This window comes from Hordeum vulgare, chromosome 3H (genome assembly GCF_904849725.1).
Source record: "Hordeum vulgare subsp. vulgare chromosome 3H, MorexV3_pseudomolecules_assembly, whole genome shotgun sequence".
NCBI lineage: Eukaryota > Viridiplantae > Streptophyta > Magnoliopsida > Poales > Poaceae > Hordeum > Hordeum vulgare.
The window spans coordinates 468,572,837-468,591,861 of NC_058520.1; the positions used below are offsets into that span (position 1 = coordinate 468,572,837).

Here is a 19,025-nt window from a genome sequence, read left to right on the forward strand (position 1 = left end):
TCCTCATCTCTTTGCAACCTTCAAGGATCGTTGGGTTCACTCGTTTGTCAAAGAAGCGACTAAGTTTTTACCTCTTGTTCTTTCTCATCCTCTCCCCCTTTCATTCTTGGATCTCGGGGCGAGATCTTCTTGTAGTGTAGGAGAGTTGTGACAGCCCGATGCCGACGCTCCAGAAGATTCCCCCCTTTATTCCGTTTCCGTCGTGTGTTTAGTTTTATTCGTTGCATCATCATTTAGTTTGCATCATGGCATCATGTCAACTGTGTTTTGTCGGTGTTGCTTGTTGCTCCGTCTTGTTGCCTGTGAGTGCTCGTGAGTGTGGCGTTGTTCGTTGGCGTGACGAGAGTGGGTGCAACAGAGCCACTTCAAACCCTGTTGCACCGCGGACCTAAACCTTCTCTCCCCTCTTATTTCATTTTTGTGGTTTTGCTAAAGATTTCAGTTTCAACCCCTTTAAAATAAGTTCGTCTTCTTTTAAAACCCTTTGTTAAAGGTGGAGGCAACCCATTGGGTAACCTTTATTTTTTTCCTTTCTTTTATTTTAAAATTAGAGTCTCTTTCTGTTTCAAAAGGGGTTTATTTTATTCTCTTCTAAAAAGGTTTTAATGTATTCTTTAAAAGAGGTTTTATTTTTTTTTATTCGTTTAAAAAATGCCCAAAAGTATTTCTTATAGTGGGGTATGTTTTAAAGTAGTTAAAAAAAGGTATTTTCTTTATTTTAATTTTTTTTCTATTAAAACCTTTTCTTTCTGAGTTTATGTTTTTCTTTAAAAAAAGGAAAAGAAAACCAAATAGGGGGAGGGAGCAGGCCCAGCCGAGCTGGCCCAGGCCCAGCTCCCCCTGCCCTACCGAGACCTCCTTCTCCCTGTGCGCCGTCTCCTCGAGCATCCTCCCGATCCCCTTCTTCCCCCTCTCGTCCCATCTCCCTCTCCTCCCGATTTCCCCTCTCCTCCACCTAGGTCGCCGCCGTGCTCGCCTCCCCATGGCGCCCTCGCCGCGCTGCACCCGATCCCATCTCCCACCTCACCTCCCTGCCTCATCCCGGACGCCAGCCCCGCGCGCCAGCAACTCCCCTCGCTCGCGCAGCTCCCGCTCCCGCCGTGCTGGCTCCCGCCCCTGCGCAACGCCGCCGGGCTGTGCTGCTGCAGCTCGCCGGTGCGCCACCCCGCCTGTAGGTCTCCCTCTTCCCCGCCGTGCTCGCCTCCGTCAGCCCCGCGCCGCCTCCGGCCTCAGCTGCGTCGCCGCGGTCCCGTGCCGACCTACCGTCTGAGCCGCCCCGTGCTTGCCCCTGTGCCGTGCCGCCCTTGGCCCCGCGCCGCCCTGCCGCCATGGTGTTGATGCTGCTGGCGTGCTGTTGTGTGTTGCTGCTGCTTACTAGCTGTTACCGGTGATGCTAGCTTGCTTGCTGCCGGCTGCAGCTGTAGTATGCTAGGTGGTTGTAGATGCTGCTGCTCATGCCGCTTTTGTCGTGTGCTGTTGCTTGTGCTAGTTAGATGCTAGCTGCTGCTTGCAAATCCTCCTGTGGCTAGCGCCGTTTTGCTGTTGTTGTGCATTGCCGTCACTGTGCTTGCTTTGCTGCTGTTTGTTGCTATGCCGCAGGAGCATGCTGCTTGCTATTGCTGCTGCTAGGCTATTGTTGTTGCTTGCCGGTTGCTGTTGCTGCTTGCTGCTTGCTTGCAGCCACCAAAGGTCTGCTACAGTAGCATGCTAGGTTGCCTGCTAGCTAGCTAGTTGCCGTAGCGTGCATGCTAGAAGATGTTGCTGCGTGTTGCTTCCGCTTGCGTTGCCGTGTGCACCATCCCCGCCGTCGTGGGTCTTCGACAAGATCGCCGTGTTCAACTACGTGAACGACGACACCCGACCATCTTCGGAAGACGTGTTCGGCTACCGACGCAAAGACCCTGTACCACGACGCCGAGTACGACTACCGTCGACGAGACCCGTGTTTGACTACCAACGCTGAAGATCGTCTGCTGACGCAAGAGAACGAGACCGTGTACGACTACTTCCACGACTTCCACGACGTCCGCTACGAACCGATCCGCTCCGTTATGCACGCTTCAAAGGTATACCGATGGAACGTGTCGTGTAACGAAGAATGTGATGTATGAGTTGAATCGGGTGTTGCACCGTATGTTTGACCGTTGCACGTGTACCTCCTCCGTTGCGCCCGACACATGGGAACCCGAAAGCGGGATCACCCCATCTTCACTTAATGTTCCCGCACACGCTTCCTATACGTTGGCACGATACCCCGTTGAGTTATCGGTATAGGAACGTTGCCGTGGCATCATTTCCGTCGTGCCGCCAGGGTTCCCTCTCGCTCGCCGTGGCGACACCTCTTTCTTCCTCTTCTTGCCCGTGATGTTTGAACTTGCATGCATGTCGCATTCATGGCATAATATTTCTTGTATTGCATGTCTCATGTGTCGTAGCGTCCGTTCTTTGCTCTACGAGTTAACCGTCGAGGATGACTTGTAGGACCATCGCTTCACCCTTGCCATGATAACAACAATGTAATATTGCCGTGGTAATTGACGGGAGTGAATTAAATAATTAAACGTGGAGTTTCGTTGATATGCAACCCGTTGCATATCGAGCTTCACTTAATGTGTAGAGTTTGCTTGAGGTGAATTGCCATGCCATCCCTTGCATCGTTGAACTGTTCATGCATCATATTAGGTTGTGCATCATGTTGTGCATCGTGTGGTGTATATTTGTGTTGATGTTTGTTTCCGGTTTGCTCCGTTCCGATAGAGTTCCGCAAGTGTGTCGGAATGTGAGGACCCGTTCGACTACGTTGGTTCGCCGACATCTCGGAGATGTTCTTCTTCCAAGCGGGATCTCAGGCAAGATGATCATTTCCCCAGATACCATTACTATCATTGCCATGCTAGTTATTTCGATGCTTTCGATTATGTCTCGTTGCCTACCACCTGTTAAATATCAGCCTCTCAACAATGCCATGATTACCTTCAACCTGTTCGACCTAGCAAACCACTGATTGGCTATGTTACCGCTTGCTTATCCATGTTGTTAGCGTTGCTAGTTGCAGGTGCAGTTGCTTCCATGTGATAACATGGGTCCCTTGTCTTATCACCATATTTAATGCTATTTAATTTAATGCACCTATATACTTGGTAAAAGGTGGAAGGCTCGGCCTTTCTAGCCTGGTGTTTTGTTCCACCTTTGCCCCCTTAGTTTCGGCTACCGGTGTTATGTTCCGTAAACGAGCGCTCCTAACATGATCGGGGTTGTTATGGGGACCCCCTTGATAATTCGTTTTAGATTAAAGCTGGTCCGGCAAGGCCCAACATTGGTTCTAAATTTGCCCAACATAATAACTTTGTTAATATTGAAATGCATAGGACGTCATGAACCCGAGGAGTAATTTTACATAAACAGGGGGGCTAGTGCTGATGGTGTTGGTCCCAAACGGTCTGCCTGCGGGGCCACCACGGGGAAACTCGAGGTTTGGCACCCGTAGCTAGTTCCATCCGTCGTGTCCTGAGAACCAGATACGCGGCTCCTATCGGGATCGTCGACACGCTGGGAGGCCTTGCTGGATTAGTTTTACCTTTGACGAGATATCTTGTGCATCGGGATTCCGGTGATGCTTTGGGTAATCTCAGAGTTGAGGTTTTCCACTAGGGAATCCGACGAGATCGCGAGCTTCATGATTGAGGATTTCTATGCGGCTTGTGGTGATGGACTAGTTGGAGCACCCCTGCAGGGTTAAATCTTTCGGAAAGCCGTGCCCGCGGTTATGTGGCAACGTGGAAGCTTTGTTTAACACTGGTTCTAGATAACTTGAAGTTAACTTAATTAAAACATGCCAACTGTGTGCGTAACCGTGACTGACTCTTTCGTGAGTTCTTTTCTCCGATCGAGGACACGGTGGGGTTATGTCTGACGTAGGTACGTGTTCAGGATCATTCATTTGATCATCAGTAGTTCACGTCCATTATGCGTAGAGCTTCCCCCTCTTATTTCTTGTACTCGTAAGTTTAGCCACCAAATATGTGCTTAGTCGCTGCTGTAACCTCACCACTTAACCATATCTCACCCATTAAGCTTTGCTAGTCTTGATACCTTTGGAAATGAGATTGCTGAGTCCCCTGTGGCTCACAGATTACTACAACACCAGTTGCAGGTACAGGTAAATGTTCCTTGACGCGAGCGCGTTGATTGTTCATTTGGAGTTGCTTCTTCTTCTTCTTCGTCGTCGATCTAGGATGGGTTCCAGGCCGGCAGCCTGGGATAGCAAGGATGGACGTCGTTCTTATTTTTCTCGTTTGTTTTCGTCCGTAGTCGGACCCTGCTCTTACTCTTGATGATTATGTAATGTACTGATGTGACTCTGATGTAGCTTGTGGCGAGTGTAAACCAACTCTTTATATATCTCTTCTTTTCAGTACATGTACTTGTAACGATATCCATTATTGCGACACGACGAGATGCGCTTCTATCCCTGACGAGGCCTTCGTGCCAAATTGAGGATAGGGTCGCATCTTGGGCGTGACATATAGGAATGGCTTAATGGATTTATAGGAAATAATAACTTTGAGGTGGTTTTGCTAGCTACAACAATTTCATCTTATTTCTCTGCTAGATAGGAACTTTGGAGTGACTATTTTATTGCACATTCAGGGATGATCATATGATTCTACTATGTTAACATTGTTGAGAGATTGCACTTGTGAAATTATGAACCCTAGGCCTTATTTCCAAGCATTAATATATTGTTTTTCTCGCTATTTACTACTTTCTACCATGTTGTTTTTTATTTATTCAGATTATAAAAATCTATTTCTACTATCCATACTACACTTGTATCACCATCCCTTCGTCAAACTAGTGCACCTATACAACTGACCATTGTATTGGGTGTGTTGGGGACACAAGATATTTCTTGTATTTGATTGCAAGGTTGCTTGAGAGAGACCATCTTCATCCTACACCTCCCATGGATTGATAAACCTTAGGTCATCCACTTGAGGAAAAAATGTTGTTGTCCTAAAAAACTCTGCACTTGGAGGCTCAACAACGTCTACAAGAATAGCGTGGTAGCCATCATCACTTCTTTGTATATTTATTTTTCTTATTTTGATTTTGGAGGAGATGGTACTATGCTGGTTGTGGTCAACCCCCTAGGACCAAAAACTGAATCAAAGCCTTCTATTGGTGTCTCCTCCTCCTTGTATTGAGCTACATCTTCTTCAGTAGGTTTTACAATGCATGAGTTGAGAATTCCACCTGGTTGCCTTTGCAAGCATTGTTCAACTTGACCGAACATACCTAGATTCAAGCAATTCAATTGGTGGCACGACCGCACGAGCCACTACCAATGGTGGTCTTGTCTTCTGATAGCTTTGATTGTGGTGTCTGGCCTATGGAAATGCTCCTCTTGACGAGTGCTTCCCAAATGTGCAGAATTTTCCATTTATGTCTCCTTTATTCTACATGAAATAAATTAAAATATAGGATTTGCACATATGGTAATTCATTAGTGATAAATGAATAAATTTAGACAAAATCAAGAGTACATAGTAAAACTTTAGCAAATGATGAGTCTGAATGCACTCTTCGGGTAACGACTTGGGGGACAACTCGATGGCTCTATATGTGCCACCCCTGCTCCATCCATATCATCTTTGCACCACCCATCTTGTCATGCCCTATTCTCCTTGCCTAGAACTCCTCCACGCCCCCTCCAGAAATCATCTCCCTATTGCCTCTCTCAACATAACCAGAAGCAGTTGTGGCATCGGGCGCTCCCTCCCAAATGTAGTAGCAAAGGAATGGGCATATCGGCGAATGAGGGAGTGGAGGGGGTAGACGAAGGAGGTACCTTCTTTGTAGGAAGTTGTTCAGAGTGAAACCTACAAACAAAGTAGTTGATAGAGGCTGTGGAGGAGTCCTCCAAAGGTTTTTAGGAGAGTTTTACACAATCATGTTTACCATAAGGAGGGGTAGTCACGACATAGTTGTGGATGATGTGTTGCTCGGGATGGATATTATCAATTGATAGAGCATGCTATTGACCCTATAAGGAGGGGTAGTCATGACATAGGTCTGGATGATGTGTTGCTCTCGATGTATATCATTAATGGCTAGAGGATGCTATTGGCCATTTCCTTGTACCCTTTCTTCATCACCAATTTCTTGTTTCAACTATTCTTTTGAAACAAGGCAAAATACTTGCCATTTCATTAATTAAGAAGGAGCTTTTCAAGGTCCAAAGACCAAGCCACAAAGCGGCAAGGATAAAATAATCACTCGCGAGGTAAAGTTACATCTAATCCCTTGGCGCCTGCACAAACCCATAGCCTTGCCTCTTCCAGGATCTTGCCCACAATGATCGCCGAAGGCGCAGAAACATTTCGAAAGACCCTGGAATTCCTCTCTTTCCAAAGCTCCGAGGAAACAATCATGAGGAGGGATGCTAGACTTCCATAGTGGCCTTGTTTCAACTATGGTATTGACCATTTTTGGAAATGCTCTAACTTGGAAAAGGCTATAGTTACGAACATTCTAATTGACTTAAATCACCCCTTCTATTCAGTCAACATACTAGTATCTTGCAATATTTTTAACGTATTTTCTCCATGCATGCTTTAAGCACGCAAATCTTTTCGCATATATGTTTGCTCATTTTTCTATTGTTCTTGGAATTTTGTCAGATTGACTATCACATCTAGTATGTGATCTCTTTTAGATGTGTTCGTGTCTCTTAAATCTAAAATTAGATGTAGTATCTTATGTACCGAGTATAGACCGTGATTCATCGAAAAGTTTATGCTCTATTTATGAACACCGAGAACTTAGCAATTTGTGCATGTTATTGAAGCATTATTTATTGCATATAAAATATATATTGTACAATTTACATTTATCATTTGCCACTGTAAAGGTTGTCACTTCTAAAGTTTGCACATGGTGTCCCATAGCAAATGCATTGGAGTGGTTAATACCATCTCCGTCCGAAATTAGTTCGTTGTTGACATAGATGTATCTGAATGTATTTAAGTGCTAGAATACATTCATTTGAGCGAGAACTAATTCTAAACGGAGATAATATGTAGGAGTACCGCTTCATGTACGACAAAAGTAGTCCGATGCATGTACGTTACAAGGGTGCTAACACTGGACTGGATTCTATCATATGCAAAACAATTTCGAATATGTAAGTGTACATGAGTGAAGTCGCAACCGTCAAATCCTCATGTTTTTCCTTGAGAGCCATTCATTAGTTTTACATATAAATATACCATTTTTTCACACGATTCAGACATATATAATCTGTGGGCTACAGAATCAGCAAGCGGGGATAGCTCAGTTGGGAGAGCGTCAGACTGAAGATCTGAAGGTCGCGTGTTCGATCCACGCTCACCGCACATACATTTTTATCGCGGCAAGTGCAATTTGCCAAGGTACTTTTTGACCAATCGGTGCTCGCACACCTTTGGTCCGTATGCAGCTATGTCACTAATGACGCTGCCGTTGTCATGTCTATCCCAGCTTCACTTGTTTCCCAATACAAAAACCAACGCTGGCTCCAACTAAGCCGAGCTCACAACCGGGACCTCTTCTCATTTCTTATCTCGCATCCACCTACCAGTGCATAGTTAACATCGTTATCATGTTGCAAGTAGCAGCGACTACAGTGGCAACTAATCAGTCTCCGGCATCCGGCCAGGCGAGGGATATAAATCCGGGTTACTCCATCCGCCCATCTGATGCCCCTTTTTGTCGCCTAATTAGCTCAGAAGATAACGATAATGCATGGCACCTTTCACCCAAATCATTGAACGCTTCAGAGACGACGCTCAGCTCCAATCAGAGTGGCACCAAGCTGCGACTGGAACACCAAGATGCTCGCCCTCCACCATTTGGCTCTCCTGCATCCGTTTGGTCCCATCGAAGAACCCTGCCGCCACTAGTGTAGAACGACCACTCCCGGTTTCTATGGAGCAAACGTTCCGATCCACTGATCATGGCATCACCGGCGATGCCCCTATTCTTTCACGACGCCACACCCACATAAGTCACAAGGTGCGTGTCATGCAAAACGCTGACATATCACAATCCGTCAATGTCCCGAAAACGAGCTGGGAAAATCCCATCCACATCAGAACTGACGAATCCTGCCGGCCGATATGCGTAGCCGGCATTGTCTAAGCACAAGCTTTGGCACGTATGCGTTGCCCTGTCAATGCGTGCCATGTCAAACATATAGCATTACATATACACGTACGTACGTACCCGCAGGCCGCAGTAGTAATAACGATAACCAAACCGATCGAAGCACCGCACGGTTACGCGCGCGCGCGCATGCACGGGCGCCATGGAGATGATCAGCCGCAGCCTGCAGAGCGTGAGCCCGGACGTGAGCGTGTACTTCTCGGGCGGGTCGTCGCGGCGCCGGAGCGGGGCCGGCGAGAGCGACGACGAGGAGGCGCTGCGGTGGGCGGCGCTGGAGCGGCTGCCGTCGTTCGAGCGGCTGCGCACGGGCATCCTGCGGTCGGAGGCCCAGGCCGGGCGCAGGCGGTTCGCGCACGAGGAGGTGGACGTGCGCATGCTGGAGACCCCGCAGCGGCAGGCCTTCGTGGAGAGCGTCTTCAGGGTCGCCGAGGAGGACAACGAGCGCTTCCTCAAGAAGCTCCGCGCGCGCATTGATCGGTACGTACGCACGCACGTGACGTCAGCCTATACTAGTGCAGTGCACGGGGTGGTCACCACGCGGCGTGTCTTAGAGATTGTTGTTGGTGGCGTGCTTTGGTTTTGGCAGCGCGGGCATCGTGATCCCGACGGCGGAGGTGAGGTTCAAGAACCTGAACGTGGAGGCGGAGTGCTACGTCGGGAGCCGCGCGCTGCCGACGCTGACGAACGCGACGCTGGACACGGTGGACGCCATGGTGGGGCTGGCCGGGGTCAGCCTCGCCAAGACCAAGACCCTCCACATTCTCAAGGACGTCTCAGGCGTCATAAGACCATCCAGGTACCTAGTGCTCCTACACACACACAGTCTGTTTTTCTTTTAGTTTAACCAGTGATGATGATGATGATGATGATGATGGTGAGGCCTGGATTCAAATTCCCGTTTTCCCTCCAGGATGACGCTCCTGCTCGGCCCACCGTCTTCGGGCAAGACGACGCTTCTGCTGGCCCTGGCCGGCAAGCTGGACCCCGCTCTGAAGGTGCGCGGGGAGGTGACGTACAACGGCTACGGGCTGGACGAGTTCGTGCCGCAGAAGACGGCGGCGTACATCAGCCAGAACGACGTCCACGCCGGCGAGATGACCGTCAAGGAGACCCTTCACTTCTCCGCCAGGTGCCAGGGGGTAGGCCACAGATACGGTGAGCCGTCCGTCGCGTATCGATCGCGTGGTGGTTGCACCAGCAGTCCCGATGATGCAAAAAACCAAGGCCCCTCGTTTGAGTCTGATCGACGATGTTTCGCGTGCAGAGTTGCTCCAGGAGCTGAGCAAGAAGGAGAGGCAGCTCGGGATTTATCCTGACCCTGAGGTTGACCTCTTCATGAAGGTATACACACAGTTATCCGCTCTGTCGCCACTGGAACGATCCATGGCCTATCATGCAGCACCTGCGTCTGTCTTGAGCTTAATTCCCTTGTGTTGATCGGCAGGCCACTTCAGTCGAAGGGAGCACCCTGCAGACAGACTATATTCTCAGGGTACGAACATCTCCGACCCTTTCACCGTCCACTAACGTCTAACTCCTCAAATAACACCCTAAAACTCAACTCCTCAAATTTGGAGGAATTTTTTGCTCCTATCCCTTGCTCTAAATATTTAACTCTTCTGAAGCTCAATTACACACAAATAGTCATTTCAAACACAATTTGAAAATAGATTTTGGTAGTTTGGTGCTTAATTATACAATACTACCACTCATTAAACATAAAATTAAAGCTAAAACTACTCCTTGTCGGAGGAGAGGTTGATGACCGCGTCCTTGCGAGAGCACGAGGCCTCGTGTTCGTGAGATGTTCATTGTCGTCAAGGTCGCGCGGTTTCGCGTATCGTTCGAACTCCATCGATGCCTCAACGACGAGATGCTCCTCCACCTCTTAGCGGTCGGCGCTCAACCCTCGAGTTGTGCCTCGACGGCACGGTGCTCCGCCTCCTTTGGGAGGGTGTGCCCGTACTTGCTCTCAAGCGTCTTCCATGAGAGGATGTGCACCTTGTTGACGACTTGCTCCTCCTTGTCGCCGGCCTCCATCATCTCCTTGTCGTCCTCCTCTGAACTTGTCTTAGCGGCCGCGATGATTGCCACACACTTCTGCCACAACTACGGCCTTGGCACACTGACGTCAGGACCATGGTGATGCTCCTCACAGTTTGTGACGGCTCGGATGGGTGACCGCGTCGACAATGCAAATCGGAGGCAAATTAGCCAGCCCATAGTTGTTTAGGCAACACGGCGAGGGTTGCAGCGTGAATACCAACGAGAGCGATGAAAGAGAAGGCTCAACGATAAGTGGTGGAAACAATTCAAATCTGAGCAGTGGCTCAGTTTAAGGGATAACTCATTTTTAAGCAGTTAAAAATCAACAGAAGGATTAGGTGAGCTCTAACTCCTCAATTTTTCTAACAAAATATTATACTATAGGGTTTGAAAGGAAGAGTCAGACAAGCTCGGATGCCATATTTATAGATAAAGCAGAGTTAGGTCACGATGGACATAGTGATAATGTGATTGGTCAAACACACATTGAGTTTTATCATTTATGTGGGCAAAATTAAACTAACAATATCATAAATGTTACTCTCTCTATTCTACTTCATTCGTCTCAAAATAAGTGATTCAGAAATGACTCATCTTTGTACTAGTAGTAAGTGAATCATTACAAAGTTAAGTTATTTTTAAGTCACTTATTTTAAGACGAATGGAGTTATATATAATGGGCATGATTTGTTGCTCAAAAAACCAAGGCATGACGTGGAGCTGTACTTTTTGATGATAATAACTCTACATGCACACTATCTTTACCATACACGCCGCACGTCCCATAATTAGCTAGGAGTAATTCTTGTCCAAAGTCGCTGTTGCACACAACATTATGAAAGTCTAGCAAAACTGATACGCACTAGATATATAACCAAAGGGATAAGATTTTTTATTTCTCTTCTAATAAGGCGAGAATAAATTCTTTCTCCCCTTGATTTTCACCAATGAGTCTGTCGGTCGCATGGTGACGAATGACGGGGAGGAAAATCCTGATGCCTTGCTCACGCTAATAGGTTAGAATCTAGTCCTCGCAGGGACAACACTTGGCCGAATAGCGGTCCTTCATCCTTAAGTCGGTCTTCAGGGTTTCCATTCTTCTCGAGTGTGTTCATTAGGACTGGATTCGGTGGATCTCCGGTGTAGATTCATGCCAGCTCCTCTAAACAACGAGGTTAGGGGTTCTCACCTTACATACGAGACGGTGAAATTTGAAGTCAGGTTCTTTAGATCGATTCAAGGTTTAACATAATAACCGTGGCTTCAGAGTGCTAGTTATTAAAACATGTGCATAAAGACTTTTGAATTGTCATCGACCATGTGATGATGGTTCCAGTATAGAAGCGACAACAAGACTCTAATATAACACCAACTCTTCTTGTAGTGACCGCTAGGAATGCTTTGTACTTTGTAAATTAATATAAAAGCATTTAAAACATTATTTTAATAATATAAATGTTATTATATTAGTTTACAGAGGAAGTACTTATTTTTGAATAATTTATTCATACAATAGATGTGGATTAACTTATTCGTAGAATAGATGTGTCCTTTATAGAAAAAAAAAAAACAATAGCACGAACGTTTATCCGTGAAAAGTGAAATTTACTCGAGCAGAGCACAAGTGTCTTCCTCATTATGCTGCGTTCGCGCCACCGTCTCCTGCTGGCTGCTGCCACCACTACTGAGTAGTGTCGCCGGCAGCTCTTACTGGCGGTGCCATGCCGGAGCCGATTGTGCCGCCACATCGGGAGTCTGAAACCTTTTTGATTCCGGGGACCGTTTGAGACCGTCCAAAGCAGAGTAGATAGGCGGGGGAAGTTGTTGCAGACAAGGCGTTCGCTTCTTTGCCGCACCGAAGAAGGCCTCGCCTTCCCCTCTCTCCTCGCCTCCTAACGATCCGTGACGCATCGGCGATGTTGTCCCCTTGCCTGATGCCGCTGGTGTGTGCAACTGCAGATCCTCGGGCTGGACATGTGCGCCGACGTCATGGTCGGCGACGACATGCGGACCGGCATCTCCGGCGGTCAGAAGAAGCGCCTCACAACAGGTAGTTTTTGCGCGCGTCCATCAATTTACAGCGATTTTTGTTACATCCTTCTCGCCATTGGTGACGCCGTATCCGTTGATTTGGTTGCAGGGGAGATGCTGGTCGGCCCGACCAAGGTGCTGTTCATGGACGAGATATCCACCGGCCTGGACAGCTCCACCACCTTCCAGGTCGTCAGGTGCATCCAGCAGATTGTCCACCTCGGCGAGGCTACCGTGCTCGTGTCGCTGCTCCAGCCCGCGCCGGAGATCTTCGACCTCTTCGACGACGTCATGCTGCTCTCCGAGGGGCAGATCGTCTACCAGGGTCCCAGGGAGTACGTGCTCGAGTTCTTCGAGAGGTGCGGCTTCCGCTGCCCCGAGAGGAAAGGCGCTGCTGATTTCTTGCAAGAGGTTCGTCGCATTGAAAAGTCCAAGTTACTGCTCATCTCACAAATTCAGCATGGGTATATGTAGTGAAGACTAGACAAACTTTTTCTTAGCAGTAAACATAATTTCTAGAGTTTTAGTGCTGGCTTATTTAGGATTTCATGTGTCTTAACAAATCTAGTTTACATTAAGAGTTCGTACGATCATTTTTTTTTATAATTAGTACATCTAATTTGCCTTTCTGAAAAATGCAACTTTTCACAGGTTACATCAAAGAAAGATCAGGAGCAATACTGGATACAGAATGAAAAGCCTTATCACTATGTAACAGTACCTGAATTCGTTTTAAAGTTCAAGAAATTTCACATGGGGAAGAGCCTAAAAAAGCAGCTTTCGGTTCCTTTCAACAAGAGAAAAATCCACAAATCTGCTCTGGTTTTCTCCGATCAGTCTGTTTCAACTTCAGAGCTTCTCAAGACCTCATTCTCCAAAGAGTGGCTTCTCATGCAGAGAAACTCATTTATCTACGTTTTCAAAATAGTTCAGGTACCTTAGATCCAAGATAACCTTAAATGGTGAAGTGCTTTCTTATCTATCCATAAATGTGATTCTTTGTCTTCCTTTCGTTTGAAGGGAATCATAGTTGCTCTAGTAGCATCAACGGTTTTCTTGCGTACAAAGCTCCATCAAGATAATGAGGAAGATGGCCAAGTCTACCTAGGGGCACTTATATTTATCATGATAGCTAACATGTTCAATGGTTTTGCCGAGGCATCCCTTACTCTCGCAAGGTTACCTGTATTCTACAAACATAGAGATTTTCTATTCTATCGGCCATGGCATTTTACACTTCCAAATGTTCTCCTGAAAGTCCCTATGGCCTTGTTTGAGTCGATAATTTGGGTTGTAATAACCTACTACCTCATAGGCTTTTCCCCTGAAGCTAGCAGGTGGGCCATCTCAATTATTCTGTCCACTAAAATTGTAACATTATCGAGCTCAATGTTTGCTTTAGGGCCCTAAAAGTGCAATCCTCATCATTATGCAGGTTCTTCAAACATCTGCTTACAGTATTCTTGATCCAGCAGGCGGCTGGAGGATTGTTCAGGCTTGTCGCTGGCTTATGTAGGACTGTTGTCATCACTAACACCGCAGGATCTCTTGCCCTTCTGATCATGTTTGTACTGGGGGGATTCATCCTACGAAGAGGTAATCATCCATGTATTCCATCACATATTATTACCATTCTCCTTGCCAACATAATGGACATTGTTGCATTGGTGCCATTGGTACACAACTCCAGAAATTATTGATTGTATATGAACAGGAATACATGGCTAGGTAAGAACTGCGATTTTGGCTACTTACTGTCATCGATGAAGATTCTTAAAAAACGAATCCGAAAAGTTATCTCTTGAAATAAAATACTACTACCGTGAACCTCATACCTCAAAGGGCTTTAAATCACTTGTATAAACCTTCTTATAGCTGGCATTTTTCAGTATCGAGTCTTGACATAGCAGTCCAAATAAATCACCGTTAACTTAGACATTTCAAGTGTTACTTCAGATATCAACCAATTCTCATTGTTACAGATGCAATTCCAAAATGGCTGGTATGGGGTTATTGGTGTTCACCTCTTACGTATGCATACATTGCTCTTGCTGTCAATGAGATGGATTCTCCGAGGTGGCTGGACAAATCTGTAAGTTAAATCATGATCATCCTAGTACTGTGTTCTCACACAAGCATGTTACTTGACTTTTTTTCTTGTGTATCAGTAGATAGCTGACGGAAGGCCATTGGGAGTGGCAGTTCTAGAAAACGCAGGTGTCTTCACTGGCAAGGAGTGGTACTGGATTGCAACAGGTGCTCTTCTAGGGTTCACCGTTCTGTTCAATGTGCTATTCACACTATCGCTTATGTACCTGAACGGTAAGTCATGACTTGCATCTGTCAACTCCATGGTTTGCTTATTCTGGCAACTCTCTTTTCTGTGGTATGAATAGATATTGGTATTTAAAATACACAACTGTGTTATTTGGTGTGGGTAATTTATTCGTTGTTTGTACTTTGCATTAGCTGTTGGAAAACCACAAGCCATCTTGCCTGAAGAAACTGATGAACTTCCGGAGGATGACCGTGAGCAAGAAAAGGAGCCACATATAAGACATAGAACTACGGTGAAAACAACAGAACCTACATCCCCTAACTCAATCATCACATGTAAGCTTCCCCTCCCCCTGCCCAAAAAAATCTCGCATACACTTTGGAAAAATACATGCCTCTTATATTCGCCAGTTCTTATGATGTTTCTTATTTTGTAGTGGATAAGGTGCTTGAACAATTACGTGGCCGTTCCCCAAATACTTCTGATAGGTCTGCCGGATATGCTCCAGGAAAAGGGATGGTTCTTCCATTTGAACCTCTCTCCATGTCCTTCAATGAGATAAACTACTATGTTGACATGCCTGCGGTGTGTATTCGTGTCCTTTTTATTCTCTTTCTTAAACTGCATTATCTTGCAATTGCCCACTGATGTATCTGTGGCTATGAAATTTTCCCTGTCATGCTATAGTTACGCGCATCACTTTTAGGTTGGCAAACATTTTTGTTGTGAACTTCTTCTATGTTGTTTTCTTAGAACAGCCATTTTCAGCGGTGGATTCTTTTTTCATCCAATGCATGGTCTTAGCAATTTTCTGTGAGGACCTGGTGGTTGCAAATTATGAAATTAATATGTTTGTTATGACATACCTTGATTCTGAACTATGTAGGATACATATCTTCACAAACTTGAGAATGTTATTCGGTGACACATTTGTTATGCATCAGAGTGTTGTTTATGTAACATATAATCTCATTGCAAACTGCAAAACTATCAGGAGATGAAGACTCAAGGAATAACCGCTGATAAGCTTCAGCTGCTGTCCGGGATATCTGGTGCTTTTCGCCCTGGAGTTCTGACTGCCCTTATGGGTGTGAGTGGAGCTGGAAAGACCACCCTCATGGATGTCTTATCTGGGAGGAAGACTGGTGGATACATTGAAGGGGAAGTCTACATATCTGGTTACCCTAAGAACCAAGCAACATTTGCAAGAATGTCAGGTTACTGCGAGCAAAATGACATCCACTCTCCACAGATCACAGTCAGAGAGTCACTACTCTTCTCTGCTTTCCTGCGCCTGCCTAAGGAGGTCACTGATCAAGAGAAGAAGGTTCGCCCTTGTGTTCTACGACATCAATTTTCCTATGTTGTATTGTATGTGTGCAGGGTTTTCACTTTCAGAATTTTTTCAGCAAGAACCAAAATCACCGAAAGATGATTTTGCTTTGCATTTCGGCCAAAGAAACGAAATATTCACTTGAATTGAACCAAATATTTGAATTTTGAAAAATATTTGAACTCATGTGTACCACTGAAATTTCTGAAATATTTTGGCCGAAAGGTAAATATGGCAATGTCTACTGAAATTCAGTAAATTTCATTGAAATCTCACTGGAAGTGAAAACCATTGTGTAGTTGTAGGGTGTTAAAAAATGGGTTCATTCCAACACAGCTAAAACTGGCTGTAGCATTTTAGTTCAGTTCCCTCTTCCACGCGATCCAAGCCGCAGTGCTAGATTAAAAAATGTATAGCATGGTCTCCACGAGTTGATGCAAACCCTTTTTTAATACCCCTACTGAGTTGTATGGTTACTATGGTACTCTACTTACTGAAGTGTTCACTGGAGTACGATTGTGAATGAAGTTCCTTTTTTCTAAGGGGTGAATGAAGTTGATTTTTTTTAGATGGATTAACTTTGGTTTCTTTCTGTAGGTATTTGTGGATGAAGTAATGGAACTGATTGAACTGAACGGCCTCAAGGATGCTATTGTGGGTCTCCCTGGTGTGAACGGGCTGTCGACTGAACAAAGAAAGCGATTGACTATTGCTGTAGAGCTTGTGGCAAACCCCTCAATTATCTTCATGGACGAACCAACTTCAGGTCTTGATGCAAGAGCTGCTGCAATTGTGATGAGAACTGTTCGTAACACTGTCAATACTGGAAGAACTGTTGTCTGTACCATCCATCAACCAAGTATAGACATTTTTGAAGCTTTTGATGAGGTAATGCATCTTTTGGATACTTTCTTCTCATACATTCTATTTGATGAGGTACTTGACAATCTTCTGGGGTTTCACCATGGCAGCTGTTATTACTGAAAAGAGGAGGTCAAGTCATATATTCTGGACCGTTGGGTAGGAACTCCCATAAAATTGTTGAATACTTTCAGGTCTGCAATCTGATATCCAAACCAATCTCCGTTATGCCTATGGCTTTCTGTTTCCTGTTATGTTGTGGTAGTACCTTGTAACATATCCTGTAACTATGAGGGTACCTTCATATTGGAGTTCCGGTATTTGAAGTCTATAGATCATGTCATAGTATTTACGTTTTATGTATCAATTCAGGAAATTCCTGGAGTCCCAAAGATCAAAGAGAAGTGCAACCCAGCTACATGGATGTTGGATGTAAGCTCCGCGGCAGCAGAAGTTCGACTGAAGATTGATTTTGCTGAAAGTTACAAATCTTCGACTATGTATCAGTAAGTGAAGTATCCCCTCAACTTTGTCCTGTAAATAGGGTTGAGACACTTTTTTAAAGAAACAAACTTCTAGAAGAAGGTCAGGCAGCATTACAGCATCAGCATGCACTACTTAAAAATCATTTCTAGTAAATTAGTGATAAACCATTATGGTTTGAATTTTCGATCCCTCAACTTATGGAAGAATGAACTTCTTCCTGCGCCTTGAACTCTTCAGGCGTTTATAACTACTTCCTTGTGTGGATTAATATTTTCAGGCGGAATAAAGCATTAGTCAAAGAGCTGAGCAAGCCACCACCTGGTACCAGCGACCTTTACTTCCCTACTCAATACTCGCAGAGTTCCTTTGGCCAGTTTAAATTCTGTCTCTGGAAGCAATGGTGGACTTACTGGAGAAGTCCTGATTACAACCTCGTCAGGATGTTCTTTGCATTTGTTACGGCCTTAGTGCTGGGGGTTATATTCTGGAGGGTTGGTCTAAAGATGTATGTTTACAATGCTAACCTATTATTATGTGCATAATCATTAATTCCTCTTGAAAGTGTATTTACGGGATGCTCGGTTATTTGTTACTTGGTGCAGGAGGAGCTCGGGTGATCTTTTAGTCATTGTGGGATCAATGTATGCCGCTGTCATGTTCGTTGGTTGTGAGAATTGTATCTGTGTTCAACCTGTTGTTGCTGTGGAAAGGACTGTATTTTACAGAGAGCAAGCAGCTGGAATGTACTCAGCTATACCCTATGCCCTCGCTCAGGTCAGTAAACATTAGTGGTTTAATAGAAAAGGCATAACTGTCTGATACTAATGTACTGAATATTTCTATTCAGGTAGTTGTGGAGATACCATATGTGTTCGTTGAGACTCTGGTTTATACTCTTATCGTCTACCCGATGATGGCTTTCCAGTGGACACTAGTAAAGTTCTTCTGGTTCTTTTATGTTTCATTCTTTACCTTCCTGTATTTCACTTACTACGGCATGATGACCGTCTCCATATCGCCAAATGGTCAAGTTGCTTCTATATTTGCCGCTGCCTTCTACTCCTTCTTCAATCTCTTCTCAGGGTTCTTCGTTGCAAGATCGGTGAGCCACACCTTTTTGTTTTTTTACCTTTACAACTAAGTTCTAAGAACTTGAAACCTTGTGCGGTGCAATCGTTGTGGGTCCATCTGATCTTTTGCCTTGTTTTTCACTTCAGAAAATCCCAAATTGGTGGATTTGGTACTATTGGCTCTGCCCGGTGGCATGGACAGTTTACGGGCTTGTTGTGTCACAATACGGGGATGTGGAAGATATTATCAAGGTGCCTGGTCAACCCGATCAGCAAGTCTCATCATTTATCGAGAACTTCTTCGGTTATGATAATGACTTCATGGGCGTCGTGGCAGTTGTGCTGGCTGGCTTCACTGTCTTCTTCGCTATGATATATGCTTACTGCATAAAGACGTTCAATTTCCAACAGAGATAGGAACTACATGCGTCCATTTTGTCATGTAGATTGCCATGTGCACTGCCCTTGTTATAGTGTTGGTTTTCGCTGCCCATGGTTATGTCCTGGTGCTTGAACGAATGAGTAGCTGAAGCAAGGAAGTACGGTGCAAGTAAAGTCACTGCCTAGTACGTATTTTTTTTGTCTGAGGATATTTTAAAGGAAATGGAACCGTGCAGAAGTTAAGGGTGAAAGTTACATGGTATTTTTGGGTTGCAGAACCTGACTAATCTGAATGGCGCTATGATCCGTAGAGTTAGGTAACCTGTATTCCTGG

General features: G+C 45.4%; 1 protein-coding gene and 1 non-coding gene across 2 annotated transcripts; both read left to right on the forward strand.

Annotated features, from left to right (window-relative positions):
• Window positions 1-7,324: 7,324 nt before the first annotated feature.
• On the forward strand, window positions 7,325-7,397 carry TRNAF-GAA. Its single transcript has one exon. It is a non-coding gene; the product is annotated as a tRNA-Phe (tRNA).
• Window positions 7,398-8,306: 909 nt separating this feature from the next.
• On the forward strand, window positions 8,307-18,942 carry LOC123444320 (ABC transporter G family member 38-like). The gene is made up of 22 exons (XM_045121005.1): window positions 8,307-8,682; window positions 8,792-9,001; window positions 9,116-9,360; window positions 9,470-9,546; window positions 9,650-9,697; window positions 12,211-12,301; window positions 12,392-12,693; window positions 12,934-13,215; window positions 13,303-13,619; window positions 13,718-13,878; window positions 14,265-14,374; window positions 14,454-14,604; window positions 14,752-14,895; window positions 14,997-15,145; window positions 15,555-15,887; window positions 16,491-16,781; window positions 16,865-16,948; window positions 17,127-17,260; window positions 17,518-17,745; window positions 17,843-18,014; window positions 18,088-18,342; window positions 18,458-18,942. Exons 1-22 carry the CDS (start codon window positions 8,348-8,350, stop codon window positions 18,725-18,727), a joined length of 4,389 nt encoding a protein of 1,462 aa, XP_044976940.1. The 5' UTR covers window positions 8,307-8,347; the 3' UTR covers window positions 18,728-18,942.
• Window positions 18,943-19,025: the final 83 nt, after the last annotated feature.

Bases quoted from the DNA above. Each gene is read 5' to 3' on its own strand.
- LOC123444320 (XM_045121005.1), top strand. From the start codon at position 8,348: ATGGAGATGATCAGCCGCAGCCTGCAGAGCGTGAGCCCGGACGTGAGC. The intron at 13,216-13,302 runs GTACCTTAGATC...TTTCGTTTGAAG, and splicing joins ACGTTTTCAAAATAGTTCAG to GGAATCATAGTTGCTCTAGT. The intron at 16,782-16,864 runs GTAATGCATCTT...TCACCATGGCAG, and splicing joins TTTTTGAAGCTTTTGATGAG to CTGTTATTACTGAAAAGAGG.